General features: G+C 43.5%; 1 protein-coding gene across 1 annotated transcript in view; it reads right to left on the bottom strand.

Annotated features, from left to right (window-relative positions):
- LOC117353662 (ubiquitin thioesterase otulin-like) overlaps nt 1-11,972 on the bottom strand; it is a 104,310-nt gene extending 92,338 nt beyond the window's left edge. The window contains exons 1-2 of the mRNA XM_033929855.1: nt 11,864-11,972; nt 64-431 (exon numbers count right to left, since the gene is read on the bottom strand). Of these exons, the coding sequence (XP_033785746.1) occupies nt 64-254 (191 nt within the window). The 5' untranslated portion in view covers nt 255-431; nt 11,864-11,972. The remainder of the gene's footprint in view (nt 1-63; nt 432-11,863) is intronic.
- Between the last annotated feature and the right edge of the window lie 6,847 nt (nt 11,973-18,819).

Raw genomic sequence — 18,819 nt, 5'->3', positions numbered from 1 at the left:
AACCACAAACCCCATGATAAGATGGAGAAAGACAAGGTAAGGCAAAGTTAAAGAAAATACTACCTTCCTCTGGGAGGCTTCTCCTCCCAGCCATTATCCTTTGATTTTTCTTTCTTCACTCCAGTCCCTCCACACACCTGTGGCTGAGTAGCTTCCTGGTGTGAGCTATAGGAGATTGCAGCGTCCTGTGTTAATAGTGTTTTCTCTTCTGAAGTATCCATGGATTGATCAATCCTGCAGCAGCTGATTCCCATGTTGCTACAGGCTGGGAGTACAGATATTCGCACTTTACCAACACCCAACTGTTTGTTCAAGGACTTTTGGTTTTATGTGCAACATTGTCTCTTTGAAAGTCCTTTCTGGTGCAGTTTTCACATTGGTCTCTTGTCCAAAAGGGCAGAAGTGGATTGCTGATTATTTCCTACTGTGATCTAAACAACAAAAGCAGACGTGTCTTTACTGAATTCAAAAGCAAAGAATAAAGAAACATCAATATTGACAAAAGTAGTGTTTTGAGTCAGTCCCACATCTCATTGTGCAGCTATGTGACAAGGGATCCAAGTTCATATCTTCTGGCAGTCAGCCTGTCAGGCCAAGGAGGAGATAAGCACAGGTTTAAAAAGAGAGGGAGACGGCACCTTGCAGCCTTTATAGCAAAGGCTACCAAATTCTGTCTGAGCATGCTATCTGGGATAGGAGGAAAAAAAGAGAAGGAAGAAAAAAGGGAGGGGATAAAAAATAACTACTTGACATCACTACTTGTCATATTTTTATTGTTTTCTTATTGCCTGGCAGTGGCATCTTTCTGCTTTTTGAGATCCTTTTTTGAGCTACATCCCTCACATGCCCATGCCAGAAATGGTGTTTAAAAAGTGATGTGTCGAAGGAACTGGAAATACATCTCTATAAACCTGGAAGATGTAATAGGATGATCTGACAAACTAAGGAGTAGCAAATCACCTCAATCAGATGGTAGATACTCTAAACTCTAGAGTACTGATGAAATTAAAAATTAATATAGTAATTTTAATTTAGAGTGACCAATTTAATGTCCTTTTTTAAAAAGGGTTCCAAAAGTGATCTGGGAAATTATAGACTGGTGAGTCTGACATTGACAACAAGCAAAATGGTAGAGACTGTTATGAAAAACAAAATTACTGTTTATGTTAAGTATAGATAAAAGGAACAAAGCCAAATGGATTTAGCCAAGGGAAATCTTTCCTCACCAATTTGCTAAATTGTTTCTGAAGGCATAAATAAACATGTGGATAAAGATGAGTCAGTTGATATTGCATCACAGGCATTGGAACAGATGGAGCCACAGGTGCTATAGCACCCCTAAATTTTCCTTCTCTCCTATCTCTTCCCCTCTCCAACAAGACTGGGGGGGGGGGGGTTAAACTCCTTCCCCAAAGCAGCAACACTACAGTCAGCATTATGGGAAAAGCACTGCAGCTGCCAGCATAGCACCTTGAGCACTGGCAAATGCTCAAAGCCTGCCAGCTTCTACCTCCTATGAAACAGGAAGGGGAAAAGATGCTTCAGATCAATGGGAAAGGCGAGGGAATTAGAGAAAAGATGGCAAAGAACTATGGGATGATAGGGAAGTGAAGTTGAGATGCTGGGTCCAGGGACAAAGCTGGGGATGGGGTTGGGAGCGGAGCATGGGCATCCCCAAACAAAAAGGCACTCTACTACCCCTTATTGTATATCTGGATTTGCAGAAAACATTTGACAAAGCAACCCCTGAAAGACTATTGAGGAAATTTAAAAAGTCATGGGATAGGGGGCAATGTCCAGGGATTCAAGACAAAGTTAGACAAGTTCCTGCTGAACCGGAATGTACTCAGGTAGGGTTAGTCTTGGTTAGGGTGCTGGTCTTTGACCAGAGGGCCGTCGCGTGAGCGGACTGCTGGGCATGATGGACCACTGGTCTGACCCAACAGCGGCAATTCTTATGTTCTTATGTTGTGGATTAAGAACTGGTTGAAAGAGGAAACAGTGTTAAAAATGTCAATTTTTCAAAGGAGAAGAGGATCCTCAGGTGTATTCTCAGGGTTCTTCAGGGGTTCCTCAGGTATCTATTTTTCAAAGGAGAAGAGGAGATATTGGGGTTCCTCAGGTATCTATACTAGAACCACTGCTTTTTAACATATCTATAAATGACTGGCAAAAGGAATGATGAGTGAGATGATCAAATCTGCTGATGATACAAATTTATTCAAAGTTGCTAAATCATAAGAGGATTGTGAGAAATTGCAAGCAACTGAAGTCAAGCCACCGAAGTGAAGTAACACTCCACCCAACAGCAGGAGAGATGCCCACTCTCTCCCGCCGCAAACAACACACCCTCTTGGCAGCGGGAGAGATGCTCACTCTCTCCCGCCACTACGCAACCACCACCCTGTGCCTCCAATGACCCCCCCGCCCTCTCCCCCTTACCTTACTTATATGGCTGGCCCAAGGGATACCTACTCCCTCCAGCCAGCAGGCCCGTCTCTTCAAAATGGCGGGCTTTCCCCTCCCCAGTGCATCCTGGGATACACTGGGGAGGGGCCTGAAACTCTTGATTGGCCCAGGTTAAGGCCCCTCCTATGGGTGGGGCCTTATGTGTCTGGGCCAATCAGAGCCTTTGGTCCCTCCCCAGATGCAGGTGAGGAGCCTAAGGCTCTGATTGGCCAGATGCATAAGGCCCCAGGACACATAAGGCACAGGATGCACCAGGGAGGGGTAGGCCTGCCATTTTGAAGAGGTGGGCCTGCTGGCTGGAGGGAGTAGGCATCCTTCCGGTCTGCCATCTAAGTAAGGTAAGGGGGAGAGGGCATGGGTGTTGGGGGATGTGTTGCTTGGCATTGGTAGAGAGTGGGAATCTTTCCCGCTGCCGTTTGTGGCGGGAAAGAGTAGGCATCTCTCCCACTGCTGAGGGGATGTTGGGGGGGTGTTGCTTGGTGATGGGAGAGAGTGAGAATCTCTTCTGCTGCCAGGGGGCATGTTGGTTAGCAGTGAGAGAGAGTGGGCATCTCTTCCGCTATCAGGTGGAGGGTTCCTTGACTTGTTGTTGGATTGTTGTTGTTCCTTGATTTGTTGTTGGGTTTGGGGATTTTTTTTGCATTTATTCTGCACATGTGCCTATCACTATCACCAGTGATGGGCACATGCAAATTTAGCAAATCTTCGCTACTCTCCACCAACCTCATTTGTATGAGGGTGTTTTGGAGAATGGCTCGCTTTTTTAAAATCGCTAATATTACAGCTGTGACAGTGGCCCGTTGGTTTTTAATGTGACTTTTTGAGAATCTAGGCCCTGAAGGGCTCACAAGTTTGTACCTGAGGCAAAAGATGGTTAAGAGACTTGCCTAAGATCACAAAAAAGAATGCACGTAGCCCTGCCCCAATCCACCTCCACCCCATACTGTTCTGTCCCCAGCCCCACCCACATATAAACCTCATCTCTTCTTCCCTGAGTCCAGGACATGGCCCTGAACTTGGGGCCTTCCAAAATCCGGACAAAGTGCTGGGTTTTGGAAATCTGTCCACGGGTTTTCCCAGACATCTGGTAATCCTAACAAGGAGCAGAAGCAGGATCTGAATATGACTTCTCTACTTGTAAGCCCAGTGCTCTAACCACTAGGATACTCCTCCATTCAGTGTCTGATGCTTGGACGTATTTGGACAATGTTCGACCAAGTGCCGACTTAGGCCGGTTTTTGGACGTTTTTCTCTTTCGATTATGAGCCCCAGAGTGTATGGAGTAATGTGGAGTTTAAAATCATCAGTGCTGTATGTTTAAACGGCCTGGCTGGGTGCCGGGCAGCTCTAACTTTTAGAGTTGCATAGAATGTGTGACAATTGATTTGCAGAAAGGGATGATAATTGGTAACAATAACAGGATTTGAACTTGTAACCTGTGTCTTTCAAGCTGCAATCTGCACCTGGCAATCAGTACAGTAATAATAACAACAGTTTATATACCGCAGGACCGTGAAGTTCTATGCGGTTTACAATGATTTAAAAAATGTTACAGATTGAGTAATACAAACAGAGTTAAAGTTTAGCTGCCTATGTACATTAGGAAAATTCCCCATAATGCTGCCTGATATGAGAGGAGATGTTGATAATGTCTTTTAAATTTACATCCCACAGGCCGCATGTGGCTCTCCAGGTTTTATTTGCGGCCCACAGTCTGGACTGGATCATTCTCCTCCTTTTGGAGTAGCAGCGTGTCTGGCCGGCTGGTTCCGTTCAAAGCCATGGGTTGGCGGCTCCTTGTGCTATCCACTCTTGCATCGGAAGCTTCTCTGACATTACAACATCAGAGAGGCTTCAGATGCAGGCGCGGATCTCACAAGGAGCCACCACCCACGGCTTTGAATGGAACGAGCCGGCCAGACACGCTGCTGCTCCAGTGGCGTACCATGGGGGGGGCGGTCCACTGTTCTCCCTAGAGTGCGGCTCGTCTAGAGCAGTGGTGCCCAACCTGCTTCCCTTCCCTTCTCACCGCTGCCATCGGGGAACAGGTCGGCACCGTGTTCTTTGATCTCCCTGCGGGGCCGACCAACTCTCATCGCCCGACGTCAATTCTGACGTCGAGAGGACGTTCTGGCTAGCTAATCGCTGCGTGGCTGCCCGGAACGTCCTTTCCAACGTTAGAATTCACATCGGGTGGCGAGAGTTGGTCGGCCCCGTGGAGAAGAAAAGTAGGGAGATCTCGGCCTGTTCCCGATGGCGGCAGCAGCAGCAGCAGCCTATTCCCCGGCGGCGGTGGCATGGGGGAGGGCAGGAAGGAAGAAAGAAAGAAGGGGAGACAGGGAGCCAGAAACAAAGCAAAAAATGGGACAGGGAATCAGAGAAAGACAGACATAGAGAAAGAAAGAAAAAGTTGGGGGAGGGAATGAGGTCTGGAGGAGAGGAAGCATACAGGAGGCTGAAAGAAGGGAAGAAATATTGGATGCACAGTCAGAAGAATAAAGTGCAACCAGAGACTGATGAAATTACCAAACAAAGGTAGGAAAATGATTTTATTTTTAATTTAGTGATTGAAACGTGCCAGTTTTGAGAAAGAAAAGATATTAAACTTTAAATGTGAGTGCTGCAGAAAAAATAGAGTACTTGGAGGGCCGTAGAAAAAATAGTTAATGTCTTATTAAAGAAATGACAATTTTGCATGAGGTTAAACTCTTTATAGTTTATATATCTTTCCTTTTAACTGTTAAAGAAAAGTTTTATAAACTATAAAGAGTTTAACCTCATGCAAAATTGTCATTTCTTTAATAAGACATTAACTATTTTTTCTGCGGCCCTCCAAGTACCTACAAATCCAAAATGTGGCCCTGCAAAGGGTTTGAGTTTGAGACCACTGCTCTAACCGGTGGGAAAACAAAATTCAAGTTTGAGCTTCTCATACGTTGATTGGTTGAGAAAGAGAAAAGGTCAGTTATATATCTGGGGACTAGGCCGAAAAGTACCTTGAAGCAGAAACATCCAAACTTAAACATCACAAGTGCCTCCATCAGCAGCCAATGCAGGAGTCGGTAGGAAGGAGTTACATGATCGAAAAATCAGCCTGACCACCGCATTTTGCACCACTTGTAATCGCTGCAAGTTCTTATGGGAAACTGCCATTTAGGCGATATTACAATAGTCAAGTTGGCTCAGTATAAGGGATTGTACCATAATTCTGAATGATGAAGCATCAAAATATGCTCTATTGGACCGAAGCTTCCAGAGAGTAATAAAAACCCTTTCTGACCAGAGTCCACCTGGTCTTTCCTGGTTGGGCCCTGGTCTAGTATTACTCCCAATACCTTCATAGTAGATTAGATAGGGTAACTAAGTTTGTTGATGTGCAGCGATGCTTTAGTATCAAGTGGGTGTGGTGAGGCTACAAAGAATTTTGGTTTTTCTGAGTTTAGCTTCATGCTAAATTCCGTCATCCATTGTTCCATCACATTTAATACTTCTGTTGCCAAAAGAGTAACACTAAATGTTAATGGACTCAATCAACCAATTAAGAAGAAAAAACACTCAATTTTTTTTTAAAGAAGCAGGACGCCGATATATATTATATTCAAGAGACAAACTTAAATGCTATGGAATCAAAAAAGTTGGAAGGTGGATGGGTTAGTAAATGTTTGTTTGCCCCTGCTGTAGGTAAGAAGGCTGGAGTGGCTATTCTAGTCAATAGTAAATGCTTAGCCACATTTAAATTGAATTCTGCCGACCCCTTAGGTAGATGTGTCCATGAGGACATGAGCTTGGGGGAAAATTCCCTGGCGCTTCTTAACATCTATGCCCCCAACTCGCATCAGGCTGAATTTTTTAAGGCTCTTCAATAGTTGATACTACCACTGGCAATGGCTGGAGAACAGAAGGCAGAGAGTGGGCATAAATGGGAAGTTCTCAGACTGGGAGAATGTGACTAGCGGTACTTGGGCCCATCTTATTTAATATTTTCATCAATGACCTAGAGGATGGACCATCCAGTGAGATCATCAAGTTTGCAGATGACACAAAGCTATGCCGGGCAATCAAATCGCAGAAGGACAGTGAGAAACTCCAGAGAAGACTTGAGTCGGTTGGAGAAATGGGCAGATAAATGGAAGATGAAGTTTAATGTGGAAAAATGCAAAGTGATGCACTTAGGCAGAAAGAATAAGGAACACAAGTATAGTATGTCAGGTGCAGCTCTGGGAAAACCGAACAGAAAAAGGACCTGGATGTACTAATTGATAGGACCCTGAAACCATCGGCACAATGCGCAGCGGCGGTGAAGAATGCAAATAGAATGCTAGGCATGATAAAGAAGGGAATCACGAGTAGATCGGAGAAAGTAATAATGCCGCTTTATAGAGCGATAGTCAGACCACACTTGGAATACTGCGTCCAACATTGGTCTCCATACCTAAAGAAGGATATAAAACTGCTGGAGAGGGTGCAGAGACAAGCAACAAAGCTAATGAAAGGTATGAAGAATCTGGATTACGAGGAACGACTTAAGAGACTGGGGTTGTTCTCCCTTGAGAAGAGGAGACTGCGAGGGGATATGATCGAGACTTTCAAAATACTGAAAGGAATCTACAAAATAGAACAGGAAAAACAGTTATTTACAATGTCCAATGTGACACGGACAAGAGGGCACAGACTGAAGCTGAGGGGGACAGATCCAAGACAAATAGGAGGTTCTGTTTCACGCAGCGAGTGGTGGACACCTGGAATTCTCTCCTAGAAGAGGTAATTGCAGAATCCACCGTTCTAGGATTTAAGGGTAAGCTAGATGTACATCTCCTTATGAGTGGTATAGAGTGATACAGGTAAGGGTAAACTAGATACACATCTCCTTATGAGAAGCATAGAGTGATTTGGGGACTAAAACTATGCCAGAGTACACCTGGCGAGGCCTCCGCATGTGCGGATTGCCGGACTTGAAGGACCTAGGGTCTGATCCGGAGATGGCAAATCTTATGTTCACTGGCTGCTTCCAATGTAGTTGTGGCGAGAGGACTTTAACGCTGTGATGGATCCATTATTGGACAAGAAACCAAATAGAATAATAAAATCATTAGGGTTAGATAATTTGGTAACATCTTGTGCACTTAAAGATATCTGGCGGATTCTCCATTTTAATGATCGGGAGTTTTCTTTTTGCTCCCAGGTTCATAAATCCTTTTCACGAATTGATTATGTTTTCCTATCAGATAAATTGGTACAGCAGGTAACAAAGGCTGCCATAGATCCAATTATTTTGTCTGATCATGGTTGCGTTTGGATTGAATTTAAGTTTGCTGATCAAGATTCCAATAGACCTGTATGGAGATTAAATAATGCATTGCTTGCAGATTCAAACTTTCTTGAAGAATTCCAATTAAAAATGAAAGAATATTTTCAAATTAATACCTTTGAGGAAATCTCATTAGAGACCTTGTGGGATGCTTTTAAAGCTACCATGAGGGGGCAAATAATCTCATATTCGGTACATATTAGGAAACAACTTAAAAAGGAATTTACTGATCTGGAACAAAATATTAAAGACTTGGAGTCACAATTGGCCTCGAAACGGGAACAATCTACTTTACAGGCTCTTTTAAAAGCTAAATATAAATACAATGAGATTTCCTCTCAACTGGCTAGGAAAGAATTGTTCTCTCAGCAGGCTCTGTATAGGGCGGGAAGAATATTAGCTAATTAGCTTAAAGCTAAAAAAAGAAAAGTAAAGATTGTAGTTATTAAAGATGAGAGGGGTAAAACTCATTCTCAAATTGGAGATATATTAAAACAATTCTTGAATTTTTATAAAGCTTTGTATTCTTCCGAGTCTTATCCAAATAAGGAAATAGAGGGTTTAGAGTTTTTAAAATTATTCAAGGGACCAAAAATTCCCAATCATATAAAAGGAAATCTTGAGGCTCCTATTTCATTGAAAGAATTACAAGCAGCATTGAAGTACCTTAGAGTTGGATCCACTCCAGGTGGGGATGGTTTCACCGTAGAGTTCTATAAATCATTCCAAATTACCCTATTACCACATTTATTTAAATTATATCAGGCTCAACTGATTAAAGGTTGCATTACAGGTACTATGGCTGAATCTTTAACAATTGTTTTCCCAAAGCCAAATAAAGATCCTATGTTGGTTTCAAATTACAGGCCTATTTCTTTGATAGGCCTATTTGTAGATAGAAAATTGCTAGCTAAGTTATTGGCTTTACGTCTGGCCAAGGCTCTCCCTTATATTATTGGTATGCACCAAACGGGGTTCGTTGCTCAAAGACATTCATCAAATAATACCAAATTGGCCTTTCACATGTTAAACTTGACAAAATAAATGGAAGATCCGGCATTCTCTGTATCTTTGGATGCAGAGAAAGCATTTAATCGAGTGGAATGGACCTTTATGTATCAGGCAATGAATTGGTTTGGCATTGGTTCTGGATTTATACAAATGATTGAAACCTTGTATAGTTCCCCTTCTGCCAGACTATATATAAATAATACTTTTTCAGAGCGGTTTTGTTTGGAGAGGGGAGTTAGACAGGGATGTCCGTTATCTCCTTTGCCATTTAATATTGTTTTGGGAACCTTTGCTATTGGCTATTCAACAAGCGGAGGAGATACGTGGTATTCCTTATGCAGATCGGGAATATAAAGTCTCTGCATATGCAGATGATATTTTGATTCATTTGAGGAATCCTGAGTCGACCATTCCATTTACTGGATTTGATAGATAGATTTGGAAAATTTTCTGCTTACAAAATAAATTGGAGTAAATCAGAGGTTCTTCCATTAAATGTATATTGTTCAAAAGGATTATTTGATGTGTTTCCATTTATCTGGAAGGAAGATGGTATAAAATATTTAGGGATTTAGATAAAAAGTACACTGGAAGAAATGATGAAAGTAAATGAAAAATCCTTATTGTTAAAGGTCACGGAAATGTGTGAGCAATGGAACCCTCTACATTTGTCTTGGTGGGGGAGAGTTCAAACAGTCAAAATGATGATTTTGCCTGTAGTTTGCTACCAAATGGGTATGTTGCCAGTTTATTTTCAAGGATCCTTTTACAAAAAGCTAAATAGTATTCTGACAAAATTTATTTGGCTTGGAAATAATGCAAGAATTGCTTTAGTATCTTTACAAAAACAATTACGGAAGGTGGAGTAAATTTTCCCAATTTTTATAGGTATCATCAAGCCTATATAATGCGTCAGGGTATGTATTGGATCCTTCCTGAGCTCATGGAACATTTGCCGGATTGGCTATATCTTGAATGGAAAATTATGTCCTCTATGCGATTATTTCATGTACTAAGTATCAGATTACCTAGATATGCTAAGGACAACATAATTTTATTGGGTACATGGAAAACAATTAAATTTATTGACAAACTTACAGATGTTCCTATAATGAAATCTACTTTGCAGTCCTTATGGTTAAACTCCAAGATTCAAATAGGCGGTGCTGGGATCGCCTGGAAGAATTGGATGCAGGCAGGTATTCGGACATTAGATGATGTTATGTCAAATGGAAAACTGCATGATTTTTCACAGCTGCAACAATCATTTGGCATTTCAAAGTCTCAACAATATAGGTGGTTGCAGTTGAAGCAGGCTATTCAGAATGGGTTCCCTGAACGGAAATATTTAAAAACTTATTTCAGCTTGCAGATCCTCTGCTACCAGACAGATCTAGTAGGACATCAGGCTGCCCAGTGGTGCAAATTGATTTCTGAATTTTTAAATAAAAAGCCAAAAAATAGTCTTAGGGCTCCTTTTATCAAGGTGCGGTAGGCGGTTAATGCGCGGAATACAGCACGTTCAACCGCCTGCCGCGCTAATCGCTAATGCCTCCATTGACGAGGCGTTAGTTTTTAGGCTTGCCGCGGGGGTTAGCGCGTGTTGAAATGTCCGACGCGCTAACCCCCGTAGCGTGCCTTGATAAAAGGAGCCTTTAGAGATATTTGGAGCATCGAGATAAAACAGTATATTTCTGTATCTCATTGGCCACGAATTTGGACTTGGAGGTTGAAATGTACAGCGTCAGCATCTATGAGACAAACAGTTATTTTTATTGCATAGGATTTTCTGGACCCCAGTTCATTTACAAAAAATAGACAATTCTAAATCTAATAGATGCTGGCATTGTCATATTAATATAGGGACTTTGGATCATCTGTTATATTTTTGTCCATTGATACTTGGTTTCTGGAAGTCAATTTGGGGACAAATTAATCTCATTCTTGAATCATCTATCCCCTTGTCATATGAGGCGATAATATGTGGTACGCAACTTCATGTTAAGCCTACTTTACATAAGTATAAAAGTCGCCTTTTCCTGATCTTGACAGGAATAGGGGTTCAACTGATTACTCATAATTGGAAAAATCATGATAGGGTAGGGGGGAGGTTCGCTTGGTAGCGGGAGAGAGTGGGCATCTCTCCTGTTGCTGGGGTTTTAATGCTGTACCGACACCCCTGGATCAGTCGGTGGTTTTAAAGAATCCACTGCTCATTTTAATATTGAAGAGCCCATTTGCATGGCACTGTCAGAGACTGCTAGAAAGCTCGCTAAAGACAGAGAAAAGCCATTTTGATAATCCACCACTAAAATGCGTGCAGGCTAACCGTGAGAAACCAGTTTAGCGACCGCCTTAAAGCTTTGAGAATCAGCATTACCAGTGGTTCCCAAACCTGTCCTGGGGGACCCCCAGCCAGTCAGGTTTTCAAGATATCCCTAATGAATATGCATGAGAGAGATTTGCATATAATGGAAGTGACAGGTATGCAAATCTCTGTCATGCATATTCATTAGGGATATCTTGAAAACCTGACTGGCTGGGGGTCCCCCAGGACAGGTTTGGGAACCACTGAGGGAAACAAAGGCGTTGTAAATGAACCTTTGCCCTAGGGAAGTACGGGTAAATATAGTGATCCTTTCATGTGGATGCTGTGAATACCTGACCTGACCCCTAGCAGTAAAACTCAACCCCGCCCCCACCATATGAATATTTTAAGCTAGATTAAAAGCACATGATTCGTGAAATTACATTTTAAAATGTTAGGGCCATAGTAAACCTGCGCCCCTTTTAAGCCAAAGAATCGTTATGAATAAAATGCATTAGTTCAACACAGAGAGAAAGCCCATCATGAAAGCGGTAACTTTATTCCTGCAGAAATGCAACTGCTGCTCCAGGTCTCGGCTTACTTAAGCCCACGGGAAGCGAAAAGTAGAGATCAGCCAAACTCCCAACCCTCGGGAGACAGGCCGCTAAAGGGAGGGGCCTGCGAGTCATTATAACATTACCCACGAACGAAAAGGAAAAGGCCCCAACGCGCCAAATTCGGCAGCTATCTTAAAATGAGCCACGCACCTGATTCGCCCGAGCCTGCCCAGCCTTTCCGCCGACGTCCCGGAGTGTTTACAAGTTCGGTCCTAGGCACAAGTCCCATCCCACTTTGCGCTTCATCCCTCCATCCACGCCCCTCCCCCCCCTCGAAGAAGGAGTGCAACACTTTCCCTTTCATTTTCACTGTCGTATTTCCCCAAGTTCATACTAGCTTTTCTCTCGGCAAGTTCTTTTCTGAGATTCCCGCACTCTTGGTCTTCCCTAGGGTTACCATATTTGTTAAGATAAAAAAAAAAAAGAGGACATACGACATGTCCCCCTCCTCCTTTCACCCATTTCCTTCCTATCTTCTGAACCCTTTTAGCCCTCATCTACCCTCCACTGCATCTTATCAACCTGTCTCCATCCCTATACAGCAGGGGTAGGGAACTCCGGTCCTCCAGAGCCTATTCCAGTCGGGTTTTCAGGATTTCCCCAATGAATATGCATGAGATCTATTTGCATGCACTGCTTTCAATGCATATTCATTGCAGAAATCTTAAAAACCCGACTGGAATACGGCTCTCTCGAGGACCGGAGTTCCCTACCCCTGCTATACAGTATTTCTCTTCCCTAGGCCATGCTATCCCTGTCCCATATTCTGCCCCATCCAGCTTCTCTTCTTTCTTTCCCCTTTTTCTTGTACCCCATCCCAAGACCAATATCTCTCTCTTTTCTCCTTTCTCTCCATGGTACTGCATCTCTTTCCCCTCCCCCTCCTTGGATTCCACCATTTTTCTCAATCTCCTCCCCCCACCCCCCACCCCAGCATCTGCCTATCTCTCCCTCTTCACCTTCTGTTCTCCAAAAGCTCCCCCATAGTAGCATCTCCCTGAACCCCAGCCAACTCCCCTCTCCTGCAAGTACTTCTCTCTCCTTCCAACCCCCCTCCCCCTCTCATGAGTGTTTTCTGTCTCAGACACACCCCACCCCCAGTTCGACAACTGCACTGGCAGAAAGTGGATTGCTCATTAAAAAATTCCTTCAAATCAGGCCAGGCTGCAATATTACTTTTGTCTTTTCACTGGGTCTGCAGATATTGATCAAGGGAATCTGTTGAAATACTTGACTTCCATATAGCAAAGAATATTTTTTCATCATCATTGTCATTATCATCTACAGTTCATTAGAAGCAGGGTAGTCTAATGCATCACTTGCATCTCCATCATCATGCCAGTTACAGAGAAAACTTTCACAAAGTTGGAATCATTGGCTGTTGTTGTTTTAATAATATTTAATCTGATGGCAAACTCTGTTTGAATAACTTCAAGAACTGCTATAAGAACATTAAATGTGTGAGATCTCTTCAGTCTTAAGGCCAGACAAGCAGACTGCCTCTCTAGAGACCATCAGTCTAGTGAACAACAGCGGCATAGGCAGACACCCAATTTTGGGTGGGCCTCGACCCAAGGTGGATGAGCAAAGGAACCCCACCCAACTTTCTTCCAGGCATCTCTGAAACTGTAGTTAATACAGTACGTAAGCGGGCCAGATTTATTGACAGAGGTTTTCTGTTTGAACATCCATCCAAGTCTAACAGTGAGCGGACCCCCTACCTGTGTTCTTAAATATAGTGTAGGCATTAGTGGGGTTATTGCCATTGTATAAAAACATTGGCATAGTGGCCAGCTACACCACTGTTTGGCTTTGAGACCTTTAAGGATTGCATATAGTCAGTTGCCCAATCTAAAGGAGTTCCTCTGTCCTTTAGATTTCAAAAGCCCACCTGTCCAATTGAACATGACATATGAAATGCTTGAGATACAAGACCTGTGAGTGTACAGCGGAAACAAAGCAATTCTTTGTCCACCCAATATCAGGATTTAGATACAAATTGTGACTCTGACTTCATTGTATATGTGATCATCTGTCCGTGTCCTAAGATATATGTAAGACAGATGTCCCACCATTTTAGGACATGGATGGGGGAACACCGCAGCAGCATTTTACATTCTAAAATGGAAGAGCCCACAGTTGATCATTGGGTAAAAGCTAACTATTTGCCTGAACATTTTAAATGCACTGTGATTGATCACTTAGCACCTTTACAACATGGGGATGACAGGAGAATTCTCCTGTGGAGAGAACAAAAATGGATATAGAAGTTGAGAACGGAAGAGCCATTTGATATGAATGTGAAGTTCGAATGGTGTCACTTTTTTGGAATGCAAACTCATATCAAGTTGATTTAACTACCAGATTTCAAACACCCGAGACACTACTTGTTGATTTTTCTTGCCTTTAGAGGGGTGATGTGTTCATCATCGGTCTTGGTATGATGGCATATATATATATATATTAATTCTTTTAGGGCATAAAGATAAGTGCCTTTCCTTTATTAAATCATAAGCACAGTACCATTTTTTGAGCCTGTAAATATAATTAAAATAATTAATATTACATTACATTAGTGATTTTTATTCCGCCATAGCCTTACGGTTCAAGGTGGATTACAGAAGAGGATTTCTGGACATGTCCAGAGGTGTTACAGAGTAGAGCGGGTTGCTTCAGAGGATTGAAATGTTTCATATGGTGTTAGTTAGTCTTCATGGATTTCTTGAATAGCAAGGTTTTTATTTCTTTTCTGAAAGTTTTGTAATCTGGGGGTCGCGATTAATAGATTGGAGAGTTGGCAGTCTAGTTTTGCTGCCTGTATGGCTAGAAGACCATCGTACAGTTTTTTTCCGTTTGATGTCTCTGATTGAAAGGTATGTGAATGGTGTCTGGGTTCTCCTGTGTCTGGTTGTGGTAGTTTGGATTAGGCGGTTGTTCAAGTAGGCTGGGCTGTCACCATTTATGGATTTAAATAATAGACAGTAGAATTTGAATTGGGAGCCAGTGCTTAGTGAATAGATTAGGCTCAGGGCTGTGTTTTGTACTGTTTGTAGTTGTTTTATCATTGTTGAGGGGCAGGGGAGATAGAGGATGTTGCAGTAGTCAAGGAGACCTAGGACTAGGGACTGGACCATGAGCTGGGATTGATTTCTGTCAAACTTGCCTTAGGTTTCTCATGACCGCGAATGATTTCTGTATTGTTTTGTTGATTTGTGGTTGCATGGTGCAGCATCTGTCTAGCATCATATATATATGTCATCATACCAAGACTGATGATGAACACATCACCCCTGTAAAGGCACAAAAAATTAACAAGTAGTGCCTCGGGTTTTTGAGGTCTGGTAGTTAAATCAACTTGATATGAGTTTGTTCTCCATCTCACTCAAAACAGTTTATTGAACAGCTCAGAATTTTTCCATATTCAGCAGACTTTTTTGGAATGGCCATAGCAGGAATGTGTGTGGTTAATTTTCATTTCAGACTCTCGGCATCCTCTTTGTTTCTATGGAATTTCCTCACAATAGACAGAACAGTACACAATAGACAGAACAGTAAACCTATTAAGTCTACAGAGTAATGATATCATTGGTAGGTGGGCCTTAAAACAATCTTAAGACACCCGGCAGCCATCTTTGCATGGACAAGTGCAGGGCAGGATTAATTCGTCAAGGGCCCTAGGCACACAAATATATTGGGCCCCCTAGCCTTGCCCCACCCTGCTCCGTCCTTGCCCCGCTCCATTTATATGCCTGTTTTCTTATTTACTTCTTTTTTTCTTTTATTATAAAATTCAAAACAAACAACAAAGATTACCATACCAGTGCCAGTGTACAGTTTTAGTTCTATGCAAGCCCCAAACATCTCTGAACAAAACCCCATTTCCTTCCCTTCCCACCTACTTGCCCAGGACTTTAAATCTGAACCTTTCCATATGTGATATAAAAGTGTTCAAATGCATAAGTCTATATTAATAACCAAGTTTGCAACTCCTCTTAACTGCCTCACTCTATGTCGTCCAACTTTAACCCATATGTATGTATCAACAACCAAATCTGTATCTTCTCTGGTGTGTTCTACATGTATGTTAATTTGTAACAAAACAACAAAGCAAGCAATCCACCAAAGAATCCAACGTGCAACAAAAGAAGATCAGTAGACAATGAGGAGATTCAAATCAGGTTTATTCAAGGTGCTCCCAGGAACCATGCCTGATGCATTTTGCCAAACAAGGCTGGTCAGTGCTAACAGAAAACCATGTCTTTCATACATACAGAACACAGAACTACCCTCCCCCAGTATGGAATAAGCAATCACAAACTACCCCCCCCCCCCCCATTTTTTTCAAAAGCACAGAAGAGGTTTTTAGCATTGGCTGGAGGGCTGAATGTTCTGCGCTGTTCTGACGATCATCGGAGCAGTGCAGAGCATTCAGCATGCTGGCTTGTGTTACAAACCGAAGGAACGGTATAGTTTAGGGGGTGAAGAAACAGTGGTGCATATCCCCCAATACTGAACAAAATATAAAGATAGCAGACGTAAATTTGAAAAAAGAGAAATAACAAATCACTTTACAAATTAACAAATAAAAATAATTTTTAAAACCCCCAAATTGAAATTAGCTTTCAGTGGTCAAACCCTCTTTCCTTAGGTCAGTAAAGTATACTGCTGTTACAGTATTCTGTCCTGACCTGAGGAAGAAGAATTTGGTCTCTGAAAGTTAGTCAAACATGTATTAAAATTAGTCCAATAAAAGGATCACCATTTCTATTTCTAAACACTTATCAACACAGCTCCAATACTACTTTATCCTGAAGCAAAAAAAAATTTAAAATAGAATTTTTTTTCTACCTTTGTCTTGTGGTTTCTGCTTTCACCTTCTAGTCATTCTCTTCCTTCCATTCAGTGTCTGCCCTTTCCAGAAAATATCTACCTCCCTCTGCCATCTCTCCTCCTGCTCCCCCACCCCCATTTGTCTGGCATCCATCATCTTCCCTCTGTTCCCCTCATGGTCTGGCATCCCTCTCCTTCCATCTCTCCTTCTCTCCCCTGTGGTTTTTAGCATCTCTCTCTTCTCATTTCCTCCACTCAGATCTGATATCTGTCTTCTTCCCCGTTTTCTGGCAACTCTTCTCTCTCTTCCCTTTTCTTCTCTGGTCTTCCTTCTCTATTTCCTCCCTCTGTCTAAATTAAATTCTTTATTACTATTCAGTCCTCAGTTTGACCTCTTTTCACTGTGTCTACTCACAGCTTGCCATCCCTTTCCTTCATCCCTCCACTATCTTCTTCCCCCCATGCAGCATATGCCCCCCATCCAGCATGTGGGAAAGCAGCAGCAGTGGTGAGGACTTCTCACCTCTTCACCACTGTTGCTGCTTCCTCATATACGACTGAAGCTGATGGCACAAGTTCTCCCCACTTCCATCATCTGCCTCCTTTTCTCTCTCTCTTATCCCCACTTCCATTATCTGCCCCTTCTTTCTATCTCCATCCCAGGCAATTCCATCACATTATCCTGCCCCCCTCAGTGAATTGCCTGGGGTGGAGGGAGAGAGAGAAGGGAGGCAGATGATGGAAGAGGGGAGAACTTGTGCCATCAGCATCAGGCACATGTTGGAAAGCAGCAGCAGCAGTGAGGAGGTGAGGGGCTAGAGGCTATCTTCCTCTCATTCATCTCCTTGCTACCCCTGTCCCTTGGTCTTTCTCACAATTTCCAGCATATCCCTTCCCTCCATTCTTGTAGCCCAGAACCTCCTCTCCGACTCTGATGGCCTGACATCTCCCTGTCCTTTTTCCTTCATTATCTTCCTATCCCATCTCTCTTCCCTCCCCCCATAATCAATTATTTCACCTTCTCTCTCTTCCCTCCCCTTCAGGGTCCAAAATCGCTTCCACTCTCTTTCCTGCTGTTCTCTCCCCCTGTCACCCTATAATCCATTCCCCCTCCCGCCCTTGTCCAACATTTCCCCTTCTCTCCCTCCCTCTCATTCCCTGCTCCAACATATCATATTTCTTGTTCTCCCCGACTGCTCTTCCATCTAGCATCTTCCTATCCCCAAGCCTGCCGGTTTCGACTCATTTACTACGCTCTCTCCCACCGGGCCCCCCCCCTCGATTGTCAACACTGGGCCCCCCTCGATCATCAACACCGTCCCCCCCCTCGATCAGCAACACTGTGCTCTCTCTCTCACCCGCCGCTGCCGAAGCCTGTGAACAAATTTAACAAATGCCACGGGGCTCTAATAGTGCCGTTGATGGCTTCCCTCCTCCCCCTGATGACATAACTTCCCATTTCGTTTATGGAGGAGGAGGAGGGAATCCGGAAGCGTCACGCGCACTGATAGAGCCCCGCGGTGTGTGTTAAATTTGTTTACAGGCTTGAACAGCGGCAGGCGAGCGAGAGAGAGAGCAGTCACAGGCCCAGTGTTGCCGATCGAGGGAGGGTGCCCGGTGTTGCCAATCGAGGGGGGGTCCGGTGTTGATGATCGAGGGAGGGCCCAATGTTGCCGATCGAGGGGGGTCTGGTGTTGATGATCGAGGGGGGGGGCCCGGTGTTGATAATCAATGCTGGGTGGGGGCCTGATGCCGTTAAAAAAAAAAATGGCTGGCCAGAGGGATGCCTACTCCCTCCGGCCAGTTGGCCTACCTCTTCAAAATGGTGGGCCTTCCCCTCCCTGGTGCATTCTAGGATGCACCGAGGAGAGGCCCGAGGCTCTGATTGGCCCAGGTTGTTTAAGGCCCCTCCTATAGATGAGGCCTTATGCATCTGAGCCAATCAGAGCCTTAGGCCCCTCCCCAGATGTTGGGGGGGGGGTGTTGGTTGGCAGCAAGAGAGCGTTGGCATCTCTCCCACTGCCAGGAGGTGTTGGGGAGTGTGTTGGTTGGTGGCGGGAGAGATTGGGCATCTCTCCCATTGCAGGGGGGGAGTGTCGTTTGTGTGTTGCTTGGCGGGAAGAGAGTGGGTATCTCTCCCGCTGCTGGGGATATGTGGGGTTATTAGTGTTGATGATGCGGCAGGAGGGAGTGGGCATCTCTCCTGCTGAATTTCAATTTGGGTTTTTTTTGTATAAATAAAGTTTTCTTCAAAAATGAGCATCTATATTAAACAA

This window comes from Geotrypetes seraphini, chromosome 2 (genome assembly GCF_902459505.1).
Source record: "Geotrypetes seraphini chromosome 2, aGeoSer1.1, whole genome shotgun sequence".
NCBI classification, from domain to species: Eukaryota; Metazoa; Chordata; class Amphibia; order Gymnophiona; family Dermophiidae; genus Geotrypetes; species Geotrypetes seraphini.
Note: the sequence above shows the minus strand (reverse complement) of the source record. Positions and strands in the feature narration are given on the sequence as shown.